Genomic DNA, 16,661 nt, shown 5'->3' with positions numbered 1-16,661 from the left:
AGACAGATTTCATCAACATCTGGGAAACACACCTGTTTTCCAACAATGTGGAGAAGTTCCCAGCTGGGATTCACACTGTGATGAACATCAGCAGAAAGAACCCACGTCAGCACCAGCTCCTTGGGGTTCTCAGCTTATAAAGAGTATAAAAGGGGCTCTGAGACCAAAATAGTTTAGGACCACGAACTTCAGAAGGAGTCTCCACTTACTGCAGAATTAGCCAGTGCTCCAGCCAATGGCAGTATGGTGATGAAGGACGTTATTTTTAATTCCTAACAGCCTGTATGAGAGACCATGACACTTAAGCTCTATCCCTAAACTTTTTTAATTTTCAGATAATCCCAAGTTAATGTTAATTCTCTGAAATTAATGCAGTTTCTCAGCTGTGGTTTGAAGGAAGATTTATTTTTAAATCTTTAAATTTTGTAAAGAAATGGTTGGCCTTTGATCAAGAAATGGGCCTCAGAACCGATGTGGGGAGGACATGATGCCCGGGGCCTGCTTGAGTGCCTCGTGCTGTCACGTATGTCAGCTCTTCAGCTGCTGCATGGATGCCAGTGGCACCCCTAGGAAGCCTGGAAACGGGTTCAGGGTCAGGGAGCCAGAAACTTGCAGAACCACAACTCAGGGGTGGGTTCCTGATGCCACTCGAGACCAGGCCGCTTTGCATGCCACAGCACTGCCTCTGTAACATGGCAGCAACATCAGCTTCCAGTCTGTCACTGGGATTTACTCTTAGCCTGTAACATGAGCAGATGACATAATGTTGTCAAAGTCACCTTTTTTTTATTTATTTGGAACACAGAGAGAGAAGGAGAGAGAGATCTTCCATCTCCTGGGTTCACTCCCCAAATGGCCACAATGGCTGGAGCTGGGCCGATCTGAAGCCAGGAGCTTCATCTGGGTCTCCCACATCGGTGCAGGGACCCAAGGACCTAGATTATCTTCCACTGCTTTCCCGGGCACATTAGCTGGGAGCTGGATCAGAAGTGGGAGCAGCTGGGACTCGAACTAGCGCCCATATGGGATCCTGGCACTGCAGGCAGAGGCTTAACCTTCTACACCGCAGCACCTACCCAAAGTCCTTCTAATTGGAATGCCTAACTGGCAAATAATTTAAACAGAGTGTCCTCAGTGTCCAGTATGGAGGGAAAAAAGATGCTTTCAAAGTTTTTCCCATTTCTTCCTCACTTTTTGGATAATATTTATTTATTATTCTTTTTTTTGAAACACTTAAAAACAGAAAACAGAGCTTATCCATCCACTGGTTCACTCCGCAAATGCCTGCAGTAGCCTCATCCTGTTATTTTAAAATAGAAGCAACATAGTGTATCTTCTTTTAAATTTTTGGATATCTCCACATAGTCTACAAGGGGGTCTTCAGTAATTTCATGGAAAATATGGATGATGAAAACTTTTTTGTACCAAAACAACTTATATTTTAATTCCATTTTTCCTTCTCCTGTACGTCATTTCACCCTCTGGTAAACAGTTCATTTCCATTTGGCTGCTTTTTTAAGTTGGCTGTGTGCAGCACTGGCTTCCTGGAGGCAGACGGGTGGGGTGAGACTTGTCCTGCAGGGTGCCACTCACGCTCACTGACATCTCTGTGCTCCGTTGACCCAGGTGGCAGAGGAGCTGGGGCATCGCCCACCGCTGTAGCCAGCTGCACAGTTTAGGCCGCTTAGCACAGCAGAATTCGGAAACACTCAGAAAAGCAAAAGGTAAACATCTTTCCACTTTTTCTGACAGTGTCACTTAGCTGCCATGTAACTTGTAGTGGAAAACCAGGTGGCTTTATCATGGCCGGGTTTGTTCCTTTAAATAAAACAGCCACACCAAATAAGCCTTTAAGCTTGTACCGTACCTAATCTTGAGTTTGTACACTAAGATGCAGTAACTCTGTGCACAGTGCTAAAAGGATGAAGCCCCTCTGCATGTGACCAAAGGGCTTGTGTTCTATCATCAGGGTGCACCATCATATTCACTGACCGCTCCGGCATGAGCGCAGTGGGCCACGTGATGCTAGGAACCATGGATGTCCACCACCACTGGACAAAGGTGAGCCGGCGGGCGGAACTCCTCTTCCATTGCCGTCCACGTACTTGCATTCCCAACAGTGCTGCTGTATCAATGAACTAAAAATACTCAGTCATGCCTTCAGCTGTTCTCAGATCAGATGCAGTTAAAATTGTTAAGAGGAAAGATTCAGGTATTTTTTTAAGATTTATTTTATTTATCTGAAAGGCAGAGTGACAGAGAGGGAGAGATGGAGAGCAAGCGAGCCAGCGAGCCCTTTCATTTGCCAGTTCACTCTCCAGATAGCTGCAATGGCTGGGGCTAGGCCAGGCAGAAACCAGGAGCCTGGAATTCCATCCTGGTCTCCTGTTTGGGCAGCAGGAGCCCAAGCTCTTGGGCCATCTTCCACTGTTTTCCCAGGTGCACGAGCAGGGAGCTGGGTCAGAGGCAGAGCAGCTGGGAACCCCATGCTCCCTGGCCAGGGATGCAGGTGACAGCCTAACCCCGGTGCCAGCAGGACTGATGTGGTAGTGTTACAGTCTCCTGAGGCACAGCCTGCATCTCCTTGTGGTATTACTTGTTTTTAACAATTTATTGAGAAATAAGTGACATGAACAAACTGTACATAGTGTTAATCATTTTGATAAATTTTGACACATAAATACAAATACTTAAAAATGTTCATGGAAGAGTGAAATTAAAAAATAAGTTTATTTTGGTGCAAAATAATTTTGAAATCCCTGTATACTTTTTTCATAATATGCATTCTCCATGAATTTTTGAAGACCCCTTGTCTGCACAGATTTCAAAATGTTTTTGCACCAAACTCAACTTAGTTTTAATTCCATTTTCATTGAAATCCCTGAAGGGCCCATGTAGATGCCCATAAAACTGTTACTATAATTAAGAGAGTGAAAATGTCCATCACCTGCTCACAGCCCTCCCGCCCATCCCACTGCCCTGCCCCAAACCACAGCTGCTCTGCTTTCTGTCACTGTAGATTTACTTGTGTTTTCTAGAGTTTTAGGTAAGTGGAATCAGAGTATGTGTGCTTTTTCTTACACTCAAGTATTTGTATATTCATCCATGTTGTTGCATCATTTGAGAGTTTATTCCTTCTTATTGCTGTGTAGTATTCCATTGAGTAAGTAGATCACATATTTATTCACTCACCTGTTGGTGGATGTGGGGTTGTGTTGTTGGTTGTATCAGTTGGGAGTATCATGTACAGCTGCAGTGAACATTTGTGTACAAATACGAATGTATATTTCTTTTCCCTTAAGTTAATAGATGGAGTGGAATGGCTGGGCCATTGGGTAGGATATTTTACCTTTTAAAGAAACTTCCAGGAGGCCAGCGCCGCGGCTCACTAGGCTAATCCTCTGCCTTGCAGCGCTGGCACACCGGGTTCTAGTTCCGGTCGGGGCGCCGGATTCTGTCCCGGTTGCCCCTCTTCCAGTCCAGCTCTCTGCTGTGGCCCGGGAATGCAGTGGAGGATGGCCTAAGTACTTGGGCCCTGCACCCCATGGGAGACCAGGAGAAGTACCTGGCTCCTGCCATCGGATCAGCGCTGTGCACCGGCCACAGTGCACCGGCCATGGCAGCCATTGGAAGGTGAACCAACGGCAAAAGGAAGACCTTTCTCTCTGTCTCTCTCTCTCTCACTGTCCACTCTGCCTGTCAAAAAAAAAAAAAAAAACTTCCATGGCTGGGCACCACTTGAGATGCCCACATCCCATAACAGAGACCCTGGTTTTGAATCCCAGCTCCATTCCTAATTCCCACTCATGTGCACCCTGGGAGGCAGCAGGTGATGGCTTAAGTAGCTGAATCCCTGCCACCACATGGGAGACTTCATAGAGCTCCCAGCTCCTGGCTTCCACCTGGCCCAGCCTCAGCTGTTGTGGGCATTTGAGGAATGAACCAGTGGATGGACGATCTGTTTTTCTTTCTGTCTGCAATTCAAATTGTGTGTGTATCTGTGTGTGTGATACAGTATATATGAAACTACCAAAAGACAGTTCGCTTTTAATCTTGTTAACTCTAGAGGCTGTCACAGGCGTGTGGTGCTGTCTCCTTTTGGGTGATTATTCTCTGAGGACAGGTGACATCTAATGCATGGATTTTCCAACTCCATGATTTCTTTGGTGGAGTCCCTGTTCAAATCAAATACTAAGTAGAAAATATTTGCAAACCACATATCTGATAAAGATGTTGTATCTGGGATATCAAAAGAACCATCAACACTCAGCAATTAAAACAAAACAGGCAGGTGTTGCAGCACAGTACATGAAGCTCGCATCCCATATCAGAGTGCCTGGTCTGAGCTGACTCCAACTCCCTGCCAATGCACCTGGCAGGCAGCACTGATAGCTCAAGTACTTAGGCCCCTGCCACTCACATGGGAGACCTGGAAGTCTCTCACACTTGCCCTGTGACCCAGAAGTTGGCTTCTTGGGCATTTAAATAGAGAAGTAAAAAATTACATTGATGGGGCTGGTGCTGTGCCATAGTAAGTTAAGCCTCCACCTGTGCCTGCATCCCACTTGGGCATTGGTTTGAGTCCCAGCTGCTCCATTTCTGATCCAGCTGCCGGCTAATGTGCCTGAGAAAGCAGCAGAAGATGGCCCAACTGCTTAAGCCCCTGAACCCACATGGGAGACCCAGAGAAAACTCCTGGCTCCTGGCTTCAGATCAGCCCAGCTCCGGCTGTTGTGGCCATTTGGGGAATGAACCAGTGAATGGAAGACCTCTCAGTTTCTGTCTCTCCTTTTCTCTGTGTAGTTCTCTCCAATAAAATAAATGTCTTTTAAAAAAAAATTACATTCACACAAAAACCTGTACACATTTAGTTTATAAACCTGTTTACAATAGCCAAAAACTTAAAGTCCTAATATGCTTCATTAGGTGAATGGTTAACCAGACTGTGGTGTGTCCTTACTACACAAGCCTGCGGAGCAGCAAAAAGCAATGCACTGCTTATTGGCACATGCAGCAGCTTGAATGGATGTCACAGGCATTGCACAAAGTAACCAAAGACGGCCTCACAGGGTACACACTGTACCATTCCATCTACAGAACATCTACCTCATTGAAGTACAGAAAGGGAGAACAGAGTGTAGCTGCCAAGGGCAGTGTGTGGCTCTGCAAGGGCGGCACCAGGGACCTCTGTGATGGGGCGCCCCTGGGTCTTCGCTGTGCAGTGTTGTGCAGGTCCCCATGTGTGATAAAACAACACAGCATTCATTTCTCGCAGGCCCAGGAGTGCACATCAGTGAGATCTGAGTAAGACTCAAGAACTGTTTTAGTGGCAGTTTCCTGGTTGTGACATTATACTGTAGTTTCTGCAAGTTGTTACTTTGTGGAAACTGGGTGAAAGGTGTGTGCATCTACAGTTATCTCAAAAAGATTTAAAAAATAGTTACCCTATAAACATAAGTAACCCATTGAGAAAAAAAAATTGAAAAAGTGAGGGGTAAAATTGTTTTTCACAAATTATTAGGAATAGGTTATAATAACGTGGAATTTGTATATGAATGTTGCTTTTCTTGCAGCAGAGTTTCTGATAGCATTCAACAGAGAATCTAAGCCCCTAATTTTCATATGCCCCCTCATTCAGCTTCTCTATCCACCTCACTAAGAACCTTGCCACACTGCAACCACACCCAGCTCCCGGTGCTTGGACACATGTGAACTCCCTCTCAGGCTTCCTTGTCTGCACCTGCTCTTCTCATCTCCTTCCAGAACATTCCCCGTTCACTCCTTATGCTAAATCCCATCTGCCTTTTCAGATTGGTCCAGTCAGATGTCATTAGAAACCTTTGCTAGAACCCCATTTCTGTACCCATTGTCCCGGATGAACACTTTATGTGCTGAATTCAGTGTTGTTTTTATTTTCTTGCACCCAACTGTGAGCTCCGGGCAAACAGCAACAAATTCCTCATCTGTAATTCAAGTGCCCAGTTCCTTGCTTAAGTACATGGTGGTGCTAGGTAATGGTTATTAATTTTAATTGAATTTAGTTGATTTAATGTAAACTTTGAAGTAAACCTGAAGTTCAGAAGCATTTAATTCCTGTCTTATAAATCCCTAGATTCATAGTGACTTGTTTTGAATATTAATGTTTCCAGCATTACATTAAGTCTTTTTTCTTTTACTTGAACTTTCTTTCTAGGAAACTGATTTTTTTGTTAAAACTTCTCAATACCATTTGTTGTAATCCTAAAAGCAAATTACTGTAGTAACATAATGCTATTTCTTCCTCCTTTCCAGCTTTTTGAAAGGCTGCCAAGCTACTTTGACCTACAAAGGCGGCTGATGCTTTTAGAAGACCAAATAAGCTACCTTTTAGGTGGCATTCAGGTCGTCTGCATTGAAGAACTGCAGCCAGTACTGACCCTGGAGGAGTACTACTCGCTTCTTGACGTGTTCTATAGCCGATTAGTGAAAACCAGAGTACTGTTCCACCCTCGGAGTCTGCGCGGCTTACAGATGATCCTTAACAGGTGAGTCGCTCTGTCCCTCCCTGCAGGCTGTGTGTGGAAGTGCGTTAAACTGCATTACATTTCAGTGTGTGGTTCTGAGAGATTAAATCAGGAATGGCACACTCGCGTTAGCAGCCCTCTGCTACACATTAGGAATAAGCCGACATGAAAAGGTTAAAGGGTTGAATCTCTGCAGCATTCTTTGAAGAGACTACCACTCACTGGGTAAAGTGGATCCTACAGGACACTTTACAGGATCCAACTAATACTCAGTTAGCAGCCAGCATTTTGGTGCATATGCTGTCTGCCAGGCACCACACTGGGTGTTCCAGTGACTTCCGTCTTCAGCTCTCACAACCTCAGTGTGAAGTTTTGCACAGAGAGAGGCTTGCAGGGCTGGGAAGCAGGCAGTCGCCCTGATCCTCTGTGTCTTTGGGGACAGAAGAGCTTGGAGTCAGTGGTGCTCTCCTCTAAGGTGAATTTTCTTGGTGATTCCTTTTCAGTTACAGACTAATAAAACGTTCTCTGTAGTGGTGGAGTGGAATGATGGGCCTGTGATTTTCCTTTAATGTGTGTCTCATTTCAGTGACAGATATGCCCCAAGCCTGCATGAACTCGGGCACTTTAACATCCCAGTGCTCTGCGATCCAGCAAATCTCCAGTGGTTCATTCTCACCAAAGCACAGCAGGCAAGAGAGAACATGAAAAGAAAGGAAGAGTAAGTACGGTGAGCCCTCTGGGAAGTCAGTGTGTCCAGTCGAGCTTTTAAATAAAAGTCCAAGTATTCAGAATTCCTAAATGTGGGACATTAAGACTGTGTTGGGGTGGGCATTTGTCCTAACAGTTAAGGCATTGGTGGGGACACCCATATTCCATTCTGGAGTCCCTGGGTTCAGGACCCAGTTCTGTTCCAGTTTCATCTGTCTGCTGCTGCACACCCTGGTAGGCATCGTGTGAGAGCTCACGTAGTTAGGTCCTTGCCACTCATGTGTGAGGCTCACGCTAAGTTCCTGGCTCCCAGCCTCAGCCTGGCTCAGCCCTCATTCTGCATCTGGGGGTTGAACCAGAAGATGGGAGATAACTCTTTCTCTACCTTTCAAATAAAAAAAAAAAATGCTGTTTTTAAAAGCTGAATTAAACTTAGGAAACTAGTGAATAGTCCATATTTGTTTATTCTCCACCTACAAGAAATTTCATGTGGCTATTTTCTAAGTATGAGTGTAAGTAGGTAAAGTGCATTACTACCATGTACCTCAGTTTGAGAAGCAGGGTTTGTTAATAACAAAATTCAACTCAAGAACTGTCGCTCCCTGTCTTCGTGGAGGAACGACACAGGACCCTGCGCTGTTCTTTCGTCTGCTCGGCCCTCCCCGGGTTTGCTGCTGGTTCTTCCCGGGTTGGCTACCGACCCTTCCACCTCCGTGGAAGGGCGGTTCCCCCGCCACATTCCCCACTTCCACGGGGGAGCGGCACACCGCCGGCCGGCCCTCTCGGGGGCTGCACAAGTGTTCCCCTTAGATGTTCCTCCTAGATGTTCCTGGTGCATGTTGTCTCTCTCCTCCTTTATAGTCCTCCTCCGCCAATCCTAACTTGGCTGCCCACACGCCGAGTACGCTGCTCTCCTCCAATCAGGAGCAGGTCCTACAGTTAATTGGTTGAACTGGAGGCAGCTGTGCGGAAGCTGTTTACTTCTCTCCCAGCGCCATATTGTGGGAGAGCAGATGCATAGAATAAGTCTTAATTCCAGTAACTTAGTCTAGTCCGGGTTGCTCCCCACAGATCCCCCTTTCTTTTTATTTTTGGCGTTGATACGCGCCTGTCTTCGGTGCCCCGCGGCACACACTCTGCTCTGCTTGCTAGAGTTGCCCACAGGTGCTTACAAGTCCTATCAATCAGGCAAACCGAATCTGGGTCCTCTCTTCGCCATGTTGTGAGGAGGTTTTTAGGCGCTGATGTGTGCCTGTGTTCGGTGCCCTGAAGCGCATGCTCTTCCCTGCTAGAACTGCCTGCAGGTGCTTACAAGTCCTAGCAATCAGGCAAACCGAATCCAAGCCTTCTCATTGCCGTATTGTGGGGAGACTTATTGGTGTTGATTCGTGCCTATCTTCGGTGACCTGCGGCTCATACTCTGGTCGAGCCGCCTGTTGGTGCTTACCGCCTTACTAATCAGGCAGACCGAATCCAAGCCTTCTCATTGCAGTATTGTGGGGAGACTTATTATGTTAATTCGTGCCTGTCTTCGGTGACCTGCGGCGCATAAGCTGCTAGCCACCCGCAGGTGCTCACCACCTCCCTAATCAGGCAGACCAAATCCAAGCTCTCTCATTGCCATGTTGTGGGGAGGCCTTATTTTTCTGTTTCTCTATCTCCGGGCATTCCTATTTCTCCTATTTTACTTCTATCTACCAGCATTCCTATTTCTCTCATTTTACTTCTAAACTTCTGTTTCTCTTATCCCTGCGGCTTCCTGGCGCCCGCCCAGAGGCTGCTTCTCGGCGCCTCACCGCCCCGCGGCAGCTTCACAGCTCTGCGCGGCTTCCCGGCGCCTCGCCCCGCCGGCGGGCTCCCAGCTCTGCGCGGCTCGGCTTCGCGCACACTCTGCGGTCTCCACGCCCTTCACATCCGCACCACGGCCTCGCGCCAGCCCCGCGTTCCCTATCTATTCACACCCCGTGCTCTCTCTGCACGTGGCAGCTTCCGCGAGTCACACAGCGTAGCTTACGTCTCCGCCACTAGCATTCAATCCAAGTTCCCCGGACTAACCTGGCGAATTCCAACCTGGCGGCCCACGTCTCTGCCTCTGGTTCCAGATCTTCGCCTCTTGCTCCCCGGGGTGACTTGAAGAATTCCAAGCTGGCTTACGTCTCCGCCTCGGCCTGCACTCGCGGCTTCATCCTCCCTAACATTTTTCTCTACCCGGTATGTTTCCCTAAGTTTTCTTCCAACAATATTCCTCCCTCATTTCTCCTGGCCTCTCCCCACAGTCCGTATCCAAGTCTAAGTTTCTTATAGGTTTCACTTTCACTTTCAACCTGCAGTCCGTATCTGAGTCTAAGTTTCTTCTTGCTTTCACTTTAAATCCTAACTTCTTTCCCACAGTCCGTATCCGAGTCTATGCCTAGGCTTTCAATAGCTTCTTCCGGCACCTTTTCTGTCCGGCTTTTCCCTAGGCTCTTTGCTAGTCTCTCCGGTATTTTCCACTTCTTCCTGTTTCTTCCCTCCTAAGTTTCCTATCCGAGTCACGGCACCATTATGTCGCTCCCCGTCTTCGTGGAGGAATGACACAGGACCCTGCGCTGTTCTTTCGTCTGCTCGGCCCTCCCCGGGTTTGCTGCTGGTTCTTCCCGGGTTGGCTACCGACCCTTCCACCTCCGTGGAAGGGCGGTTCCCCTTGCCACATTCCCCACTTCCGCGGGGGAGCGGCACACCACCGGCCGGCCCTCTCGGGGGCTGCACAGGTGTTCCCCTTAGATGTTCCTCCTAGATGTTCCTGGTGCATGTTGTCTCTCTCCTCCTTTATAGTCCTCTTCTGCCAATCCCAACTCTGCTACCCACACGCCGAGTACGCTGCTCTCCTCCAATCAGGAGCAGGTCCTACAGTTTATTGGTTGAACTGGAGGCAGCTGCGTAGAAGCTGTTTCTCCCTTCTCAGCGCCATATTGTGGAGAGCAGATGCATAGAATAAGTCTTAATTCCAGTAACTTAGTCTAGTCCAGGTTGCTCCCCACAAAGAACAGAATGAAAAATAAAAATACCAGAAAGAAATTCTCCATTGCGTTCCCTCTGTGGTCCCTCTTCTTGACACAGAACACACATGCACACCCTGGGAGGGCAGAGCTGGACCTGTTTTATTCCCCAGCCAGCCCTTAGCAAATAATCCACCAACTTTTCTCACTGCCAAAGCCCCTCCCCAGCTCCGGGCCCCGTCCCATGCTTATGCTCCAAGGAGAACAAGCATTCGCTTCCAGCCCAGCACACCTGCCTGCTGAGTCATGGCCTTCACTGTCCCCCAGACTGGGCTCTGGGCCCACCCCAGCAGCCTGCCCTCCCCATGGTCCTCTCTCCTTTCCTTTGCTTTCTCCCCGTGTCAAGGTCGCCTCCAACGCATTCTCCAGGGAGGGATTAAGGCACCTTCTCTCCTTACAGGAACCATGTTCCCACTGATCCTCTGATTTTCAAACCCTTTCCCACTGCATACATCTTTATAAAGCAGGTTTTTAAACAAGATAGAAGTTGACATCTCCTCCTCTTCCAGGAGAAAGGAACTCGAGGCAGCCATAGCCGTAGGCGCGCTGCACACTTGTGCAGGACGCCAGCTTGCTAGACAGGGTGAAATGCATTCTTCTGACCTAACACCTTCCTAGGACCCACATGACCGTCTCAGTAGCACCCGTCTCCTGTTGCCTAGCTGGGGCATAGAAAAGGGGAACCCACACTCCTCTGAGGCCTCAGCAGCCCAGTTTACAGCTCTTGATGCAGGCTGGCAATAAGGAGGGTGGCCGGCGCCTGAGAGTAAGCCAGGCTCCCAAGCATGGACTCGCTCTGATGTTTCACTCACCCAGTGTCACCCACTCCAAACTCCAGAATCACCTGTACAAATTGGAAACAATGGAAATGCACAGTTATAGACAAGTGGAGGAATTCTGACGCTTTCACAAGGCAGAAACAGCCTTGTAAAAGAATGCACATTCATTCAGCCAGCATTTCTTGAGCACTCGTGCTAGCAAACCGAAGTCACAGCCTAGAAGGACTGATGCATTCTCCCCATCATCGGCGGGGGCCCAGAGTCCGGGTAACCTGGGCTGAGACCATAGACTTCTTTTAGAAGGAGTGTGGGGACCCTACCCAGGTTTATGTAGGGAGCAGCTATGGAACCACACAGAGCTTGTTCACACTGCAGGCCTCGTTCTAAGTCAGGCTATAGATATCTTGTTAATGTCTTTATTATTTTTTTGAGCAAGTGGAAAAGCCCCTTACAGGAGCTTGTCATGCCCTGCTGTGTAGTTCATCCTAAAGATGAGTTCTGAGAACTGAGAACCCCGTCTCCCCTAACCACTGTCCGCTTTCTTGAATCTGAGCAGCGCTGTGTGGAAGCAGCCAGCAGCCCCCAAGAGGGTGATCCGAGGGCAGCTGACTACAGACCCGTTAACAGTCACTTCTGCTTACCTCACGGGTACTTTATGATAGTCTCCTCTTTCGTGCAGAGTTTGAGGGTGGTCAAATACAGGAGAGATGGCTGCCGTTAACCTGTACAGTATTTAAGTGACACTGGTTCAGAAGCACCTGACCGTGGCAGTCTTACATCTCGTACCTTATCCGTAGGTATCATATGCGTTGGTCCAGTCTATCTGTGCAAATGTCAGGTAAATGTGTTGTGAACACAGCCTTGGGAGTGGGGCATGGGGACAATTAGTAGAACACTTGATCCAGGAGCATTTGCCACCTCTGGGAGAAAGGATTTGAGACACTGAGTTCAGCTTGCAGGTATTGAACTTGTAGGCCTGGACGGGAGCTCCTGGTGGGACAAGACACCTGAAAGGGAAGGATGAGAAAGGGATTGGCAGGGGTGGAAAAGTCAGAGTGGCGAGAACCTGGTGTCCCAGCTCCAGCTTTCGCTGTGAGCCCGCTGTCTACTCTGGGAAGATTTAGAAGTCGGTACTGAGGGCTGGCGTTGTGGCACAGCAGGTTAAGCTGCTGCCTATGACCCTGACATCCCATGAGAGCACTGGTTCAAGTCCTTGGCTGTTCTGTTTGATCTAGCTCCCTGCTGATGTGCCTGGGAAAGCAGCACAAGGTGGCCCAAGGGCTTGGGCCGCTGCCACACACGTGGGAGAGCTGGATGGAATTCCAGGCTCATGGCTTCGGCCGTTTGGAAGTAAACCAGCAGATGGAAGATATCTTTCACTCTCACTCTCGCTCGCTCTCTAAAACTCTGCTGTTTAAATAAATAAATAAATGTTTGTTTGTTTTGGAAAAAAAGTTATTAGTGCCCAAGGGTTAAACTTCAGGTGGTGCCTAAAGCTTGGGGTTTTATATTCTCAACTTTCTGCTTTCTTCAGTCACTAGTAGCTGCTGAGTGAAGCAGGAAAGGAGCTTTTGAAATTGTGCATTAATTATTTTTGCCTTACTGCTACAAAGATTGACAAATACCGTACTCTTGCAATCCACGAGGAGACCCCTCCCGAGGGGCTGTGCGGTGACTCTTCACAGGAAACATCTCGGGGCCCAGTGAAGGCCACTGTCATTGCCATGCATGGGGAGCTGCAGCCCCAAAACATAAGACCATGGTAACATCTGACATTCCCTCATGCACTCCGGCTGACAGCAACGTGTGTGTTGATGTTCCAGGCTGAAGAGCATTGAGCAGGAGTTGATAGAGGCTTCGGCAAAGAGGTTCTCCCTGGAGAAGCTGTACAAGGAGCCCAGCATCTCGAGCGCGCAGATGGTGGACTGCTGCACAAGACTCCTGGAGCAGTCGCTGCCTTCCCTGCGCGGCATGCACCTGTGCGTCTCCCACTTCTACTCCGTCCTGCAGGACGGAGACCTGTGTATTCCCTGGAACTGGAAGAATGGAGAAGCCATTAAGTAACACAGAGACCTGTTTTATTTTTTTAAAGCCATAAGAAAGAAGCTGTTAAATGAAGCTTATTTAAATCCACAGTTTAATACAACAGTATTATTTACATATTACAAAAACAAAAATTTCTAGATGCTGCTTTAAAGGTAGACCTTTTTTTTAATTAATTTCTGCTAGAAAATCTGTTTTGAAAAGGTTTTATCTCCCAGTTTTACCATGTGGGCTGACAAACCTAGGTAAAAAGAGGTTAGGAGAAAGAACATATTTTTAGAGATATACAAATGAATGATTCTACAAGAGTTGTCTATTTTTATAAATGTAAATGAGGCTGGACAAGTGTGTGTGCGTGCGTGTATGTGTGAGAGAGAGAGGATATAAGAAAAGTCTGAAGGGATCTCCTACATGTAACATGACTCAACATGCATCGTTATGGTTATGTCTCTCATGTACAAATGCACACACATTATTTTGCAGCCAGCAAGGGACAGCTGATGTCCAAAACCAATGATGGATAAGTAGAAAAAATTAGATAATCGATTTTTGCCTCAGAGAAAAAGGAACAAGATCAGCTGAATCCATGGGGCGGACAGTGTCATGAGCAGTGTGACATATTCAGTGACAGAGAATTTAGTTGTAAACCCATCATTTCTCCTCCCGATTAAAAAACTAGCCGTTGCCAGCACCAAACCAGCAGACAGGACACTTGTCTGAAACCCTGAAGGAGGGGATTCGTTGGTGCCCATGGGCACACACCGTCAGGAGAATTCTGGCCTGCATCCCAGAGAGCTGCGAGGAGTCGCGTGGAATGTAAAATGGCTCACACCGCTCAGGACTTCTGTGCCCCCAGCCCCCACCTTCCTGTCCCTACCGACATTTGAATCCCCTGGTTAGCCCTGCAGGGTACAGCGTCCCCAGCAGAGCCAGAGATCAGATGTACAGGGTGCAGCTCCCTCTGCAGTTACCCCGCCATTCCTTCAGGTCATATTTTAAACCAGATCCAGGTCCTTTCTCAAGGAGACAAGGTGAATCCCAGTGCAGGACACTGTTTTTGTGGCTTTTGCTGCTGAAGAAATCGGAATTTTTTTCCACAGTACACTGTTAGAGTCAGTTAACTGAGGTATGTTTTAATCTCAGCCATGGATTATTTAAGTAGTTGGAATTCAAATGTGTGTTCATCAGAAGTGTTGATTTATTATAATTGTGCCTCTTGGCTGTACAACTTGAACATCTCCAGTCTGAAATGCCCTCAAATCCAAAATGGTTTGAGCATCGACATGATACCACAGTAGGAAATTCTACAGCTTGAACTTTGTTCCATGTACAAAATTATTAAATGTTGTATAAAATTGTCTTCAGTCTGTGTGTATAAGGTATATATGAAACATAAATGAATTTCATGTTTAGAACTGGGTCCCACTCCCAAGATAACTCAGAACATCTGAAATCCAGAACTCTTCTGGTTCCAAGCATTTTGGACAGGGGATATTCAGCCTGTACTGAAAATCTGTTTTCTAATGTAACAAATGCTGTCACCTGTAACAATTTCCCACAACCAAATAATGAGTGAAAAATTAAAACTTCACATAAGAAAAATAATCAAAATATGAGGTTTGATTTGTACGTTTTCTAAAATCGAAATACGTTCTGAATTGGATTCTTGTCTCAGAACTAATGGTTACATGATAAATAAAACCTGCATCAACCAGGTAACTGACTGGTCTTGTTAGCGAGTTATTGGCAGTTTCACAACCGCCGCGGACTAACAGGAAATTACAAGACCTGGAGACCTGTGGACGCCCGTCTGACCTCCCCCCGCCTAACAGCAGGGAAATGTCTCTTGCCACTCAGAACTGGCGCAGCGCGGGCCCCTCTACCCCTTGGTCTCCAAAGGGCTGAGTGTGCCAGTGCTGGGCTAGGGCTGTCCCCAGAAAGCTGGGGCCCCTCCGCTCCAGCTGCCCAGCCAGGGAGGCATGTGTCCAAAGTCTGCTCAGGCCCTACTTCCTCTCAGAGGCCTCCACCTCCAGGCAGCTTCCCTGAGCTAATGAGAGCACTGCACTTTGAGGGGTGGGCAGGATAAGAGGGGCCAGGACCAGCTCAGTTTGGGATCCTAAAGGATTGGCTGCACAGCCCAGGCAGAGGTCCCGGGAGTGACCCCTTCCAGTTCAGGTCACTTGTCCAGCCTCCCAGTCTCCCCTCCCCCACACTAACTCAGCCTCTTCCACAGAGGCCAGCAACCCAGCCTCCAGCTACCCTGGAGGGTTCTGTCCAGGCTTCCCTGAGCATCCATTAGACCACATCAGGTCTGCAGAGACAGATGGGCCTGGCGCTCCAAGCTCTGGGAGAGATCATGTCCTGGCATGCTCCCATCCACAGACCAGGGAGCAGAAGCCACAGATGCCAAAGACTGGGCCCAGCAGCTGCCTGACCACAAATTCCTGACCTGTTCCAAGACCACCCGTCACTCATCCATGTCACCTGGCCAAAGCCCAGCCTGCAGCCCCCTGACAACAGTGCCATCACTGCCAGTGCCTATCCTTTGTGTAAGAATTGGCCCAGGGGCCGGCACTGTGGCATAGCTGGTGAGGCCGCCGCCTGCAGTGCCAACATCCCGTATAGTTGCCAGTTCGAGTCCTGGCTGCTCCACTTCCACTCCAGCTCTCTGCTGTGGCCTGGGAAAGCAGTGGAAGATGGCCAAAGTCCTTGGGCCCCCGTACCTGCATGGGAGACCTGGAAGAAGCTCCTAGCTCCTGGCTCCCAGCTTCAGATCAGCACAGCTCCAGCTGTTGCAGCCATTTGGGGAGTGAACCAGCAGATGGAAGATCTCTCTCTCTGCCTCTGCCTCTGCCTCTGCCTCTGCCTCTCTCTCTGTAGCTGCCTTTAAAAAAAAAAAAAAAAAAAAAAAAAAAAAAAAAAGTGGCCCAAGCCCCAGGAAATCCTGACACGGAGTCTGCCGGCTTCCCATGCCCAGTGTCCCTGGCAGGCCACTCTCACTCGCCTTCAGTCCCCCATGAAAGGAGGTACCAGGGTGTTCCTGGAAGCTCTTCCCATCCTGAGCAAGTCTGCCCCCAGAAGCCAGCGTCCTCCCATGGGTAAGCCTTGGCACCCCTTTCTTAGCAGTTGGGCAAGGAGGAGGACACGGTGGAGCAGCCAGCGCCCTGGACAGATGAGACCTGGGTGGGTGCTGTGGAGCACCCACTTCCTCCCCCAAGCCTCTGCAACTACAGCCTGGATCTGCTGGCCAATCAAACCATTCCCACATGGGGACTTGCCTGTTAGGAAGAATTTCAGACATTTCATTTTCCTCTAAGCTGACATGTTGCATGGGGGAAATTGAGACCAAAATAGGCAAGAGACTTGACATAGACCCTTCAGCTTGCTGCAAGCAGACTTGGGATTAGAACCCAGGTTTCCCAGGGCTGTGAGAGCAACATGTGGGCCCTTGGGGAAGAAATGCCCCATCTGGGAGGGGGTTGGGACCTGGTTCATTGCTGGCTCACAACAGCCACGGCTGGACCCTGCTGAAGCCAGGAGCCTGGAAACTCGACCCGGGTCTCCCATGTGGTTGGCAGGGACCCACACTC

General features: G+C 48.5%; 1 protein-coding gene and 1 long non-coding RNA gene across 7 annotated transcripts in view; one reads left to right on the top strand and one right to left on the bottom strand.

Moving 5' to 3' along the window:
• Nucleotides 1–14,790, top strand: part of TCAIM (T cell activation inhibitor, mitochondrial) — a 47,404-nt gene extending 32,614 nt beyond the window's left edge. For all 6 annotated transcript variants that reach the window (XM_051852592.3, XM_008260359.5, XM_089306578.1 and 3 more), the window contains 5 exons: nucleotides 1,627–1,724; nucleotides 1,970–2,061; nucleotides 6,292–6,524; nucleotides 7,090–7,221; nucleotides 12,852–14,790. In XM_051852592.3, coding sequence (XP_051708552.1) covers nucleotides 1,627–1,724; nucleotides 1,970–2,061; nucleotides 6,292–6,524; nucleotides 7,090–7,221; nucleotides 12,852–13,092 — 796 coding nt within the window. In that variant the 3' untranslated portion in view covers nucleotides 13,093–14,790. The remainder of the gene's footprint in view (nucleotides 1–1,626; nucleotides 1,725–1,969; nucleotides 2,062–6,291; nucleotides 6,525–7,089; nucleotides 7,222–12,851) is intronic.
• On the bottom strand, nucleotides 10,955–12,854 carry LOC149124422 (uncharacterized). The gene is made up of 3 exons (XR_016215053.1): nucleotides 12,659–12,854; nucleotides 11,670–12,035; nucleotides 10,955–11,093 (listed from the first exon to the last, which is right to left on the bottom strand). It is a non-coding gene; the product is annotated as an uncharacterized LOC149124422 (long non-coding RNA).
• Nucleotides 14,791–16,661: the final 1,871 nt, after the last annotated feature.

The sequence above is a fragment of the Oryctolagus cuniculus genome, chromosome 10 (assembly GCF_051225735.1).
Source record: "Oryctolagus cuniculus isolate XC-2025 breed Fujian yellow rabbit chromosome 10, ASM5122573v1, whole genome shotgun sequence".
Lineage (NCBI taxonomy): Eukaryota > Metazoa > Chordata > Mammalia > Lagomorpha > Leporidae > Oryctolagus > Oryctolagus cuniculus.
The sequence above is the reverse complement of the archived record's forward strand: the minus strand, read 5'-3'. Positions and strand labels throughout refer to the sequence as shown.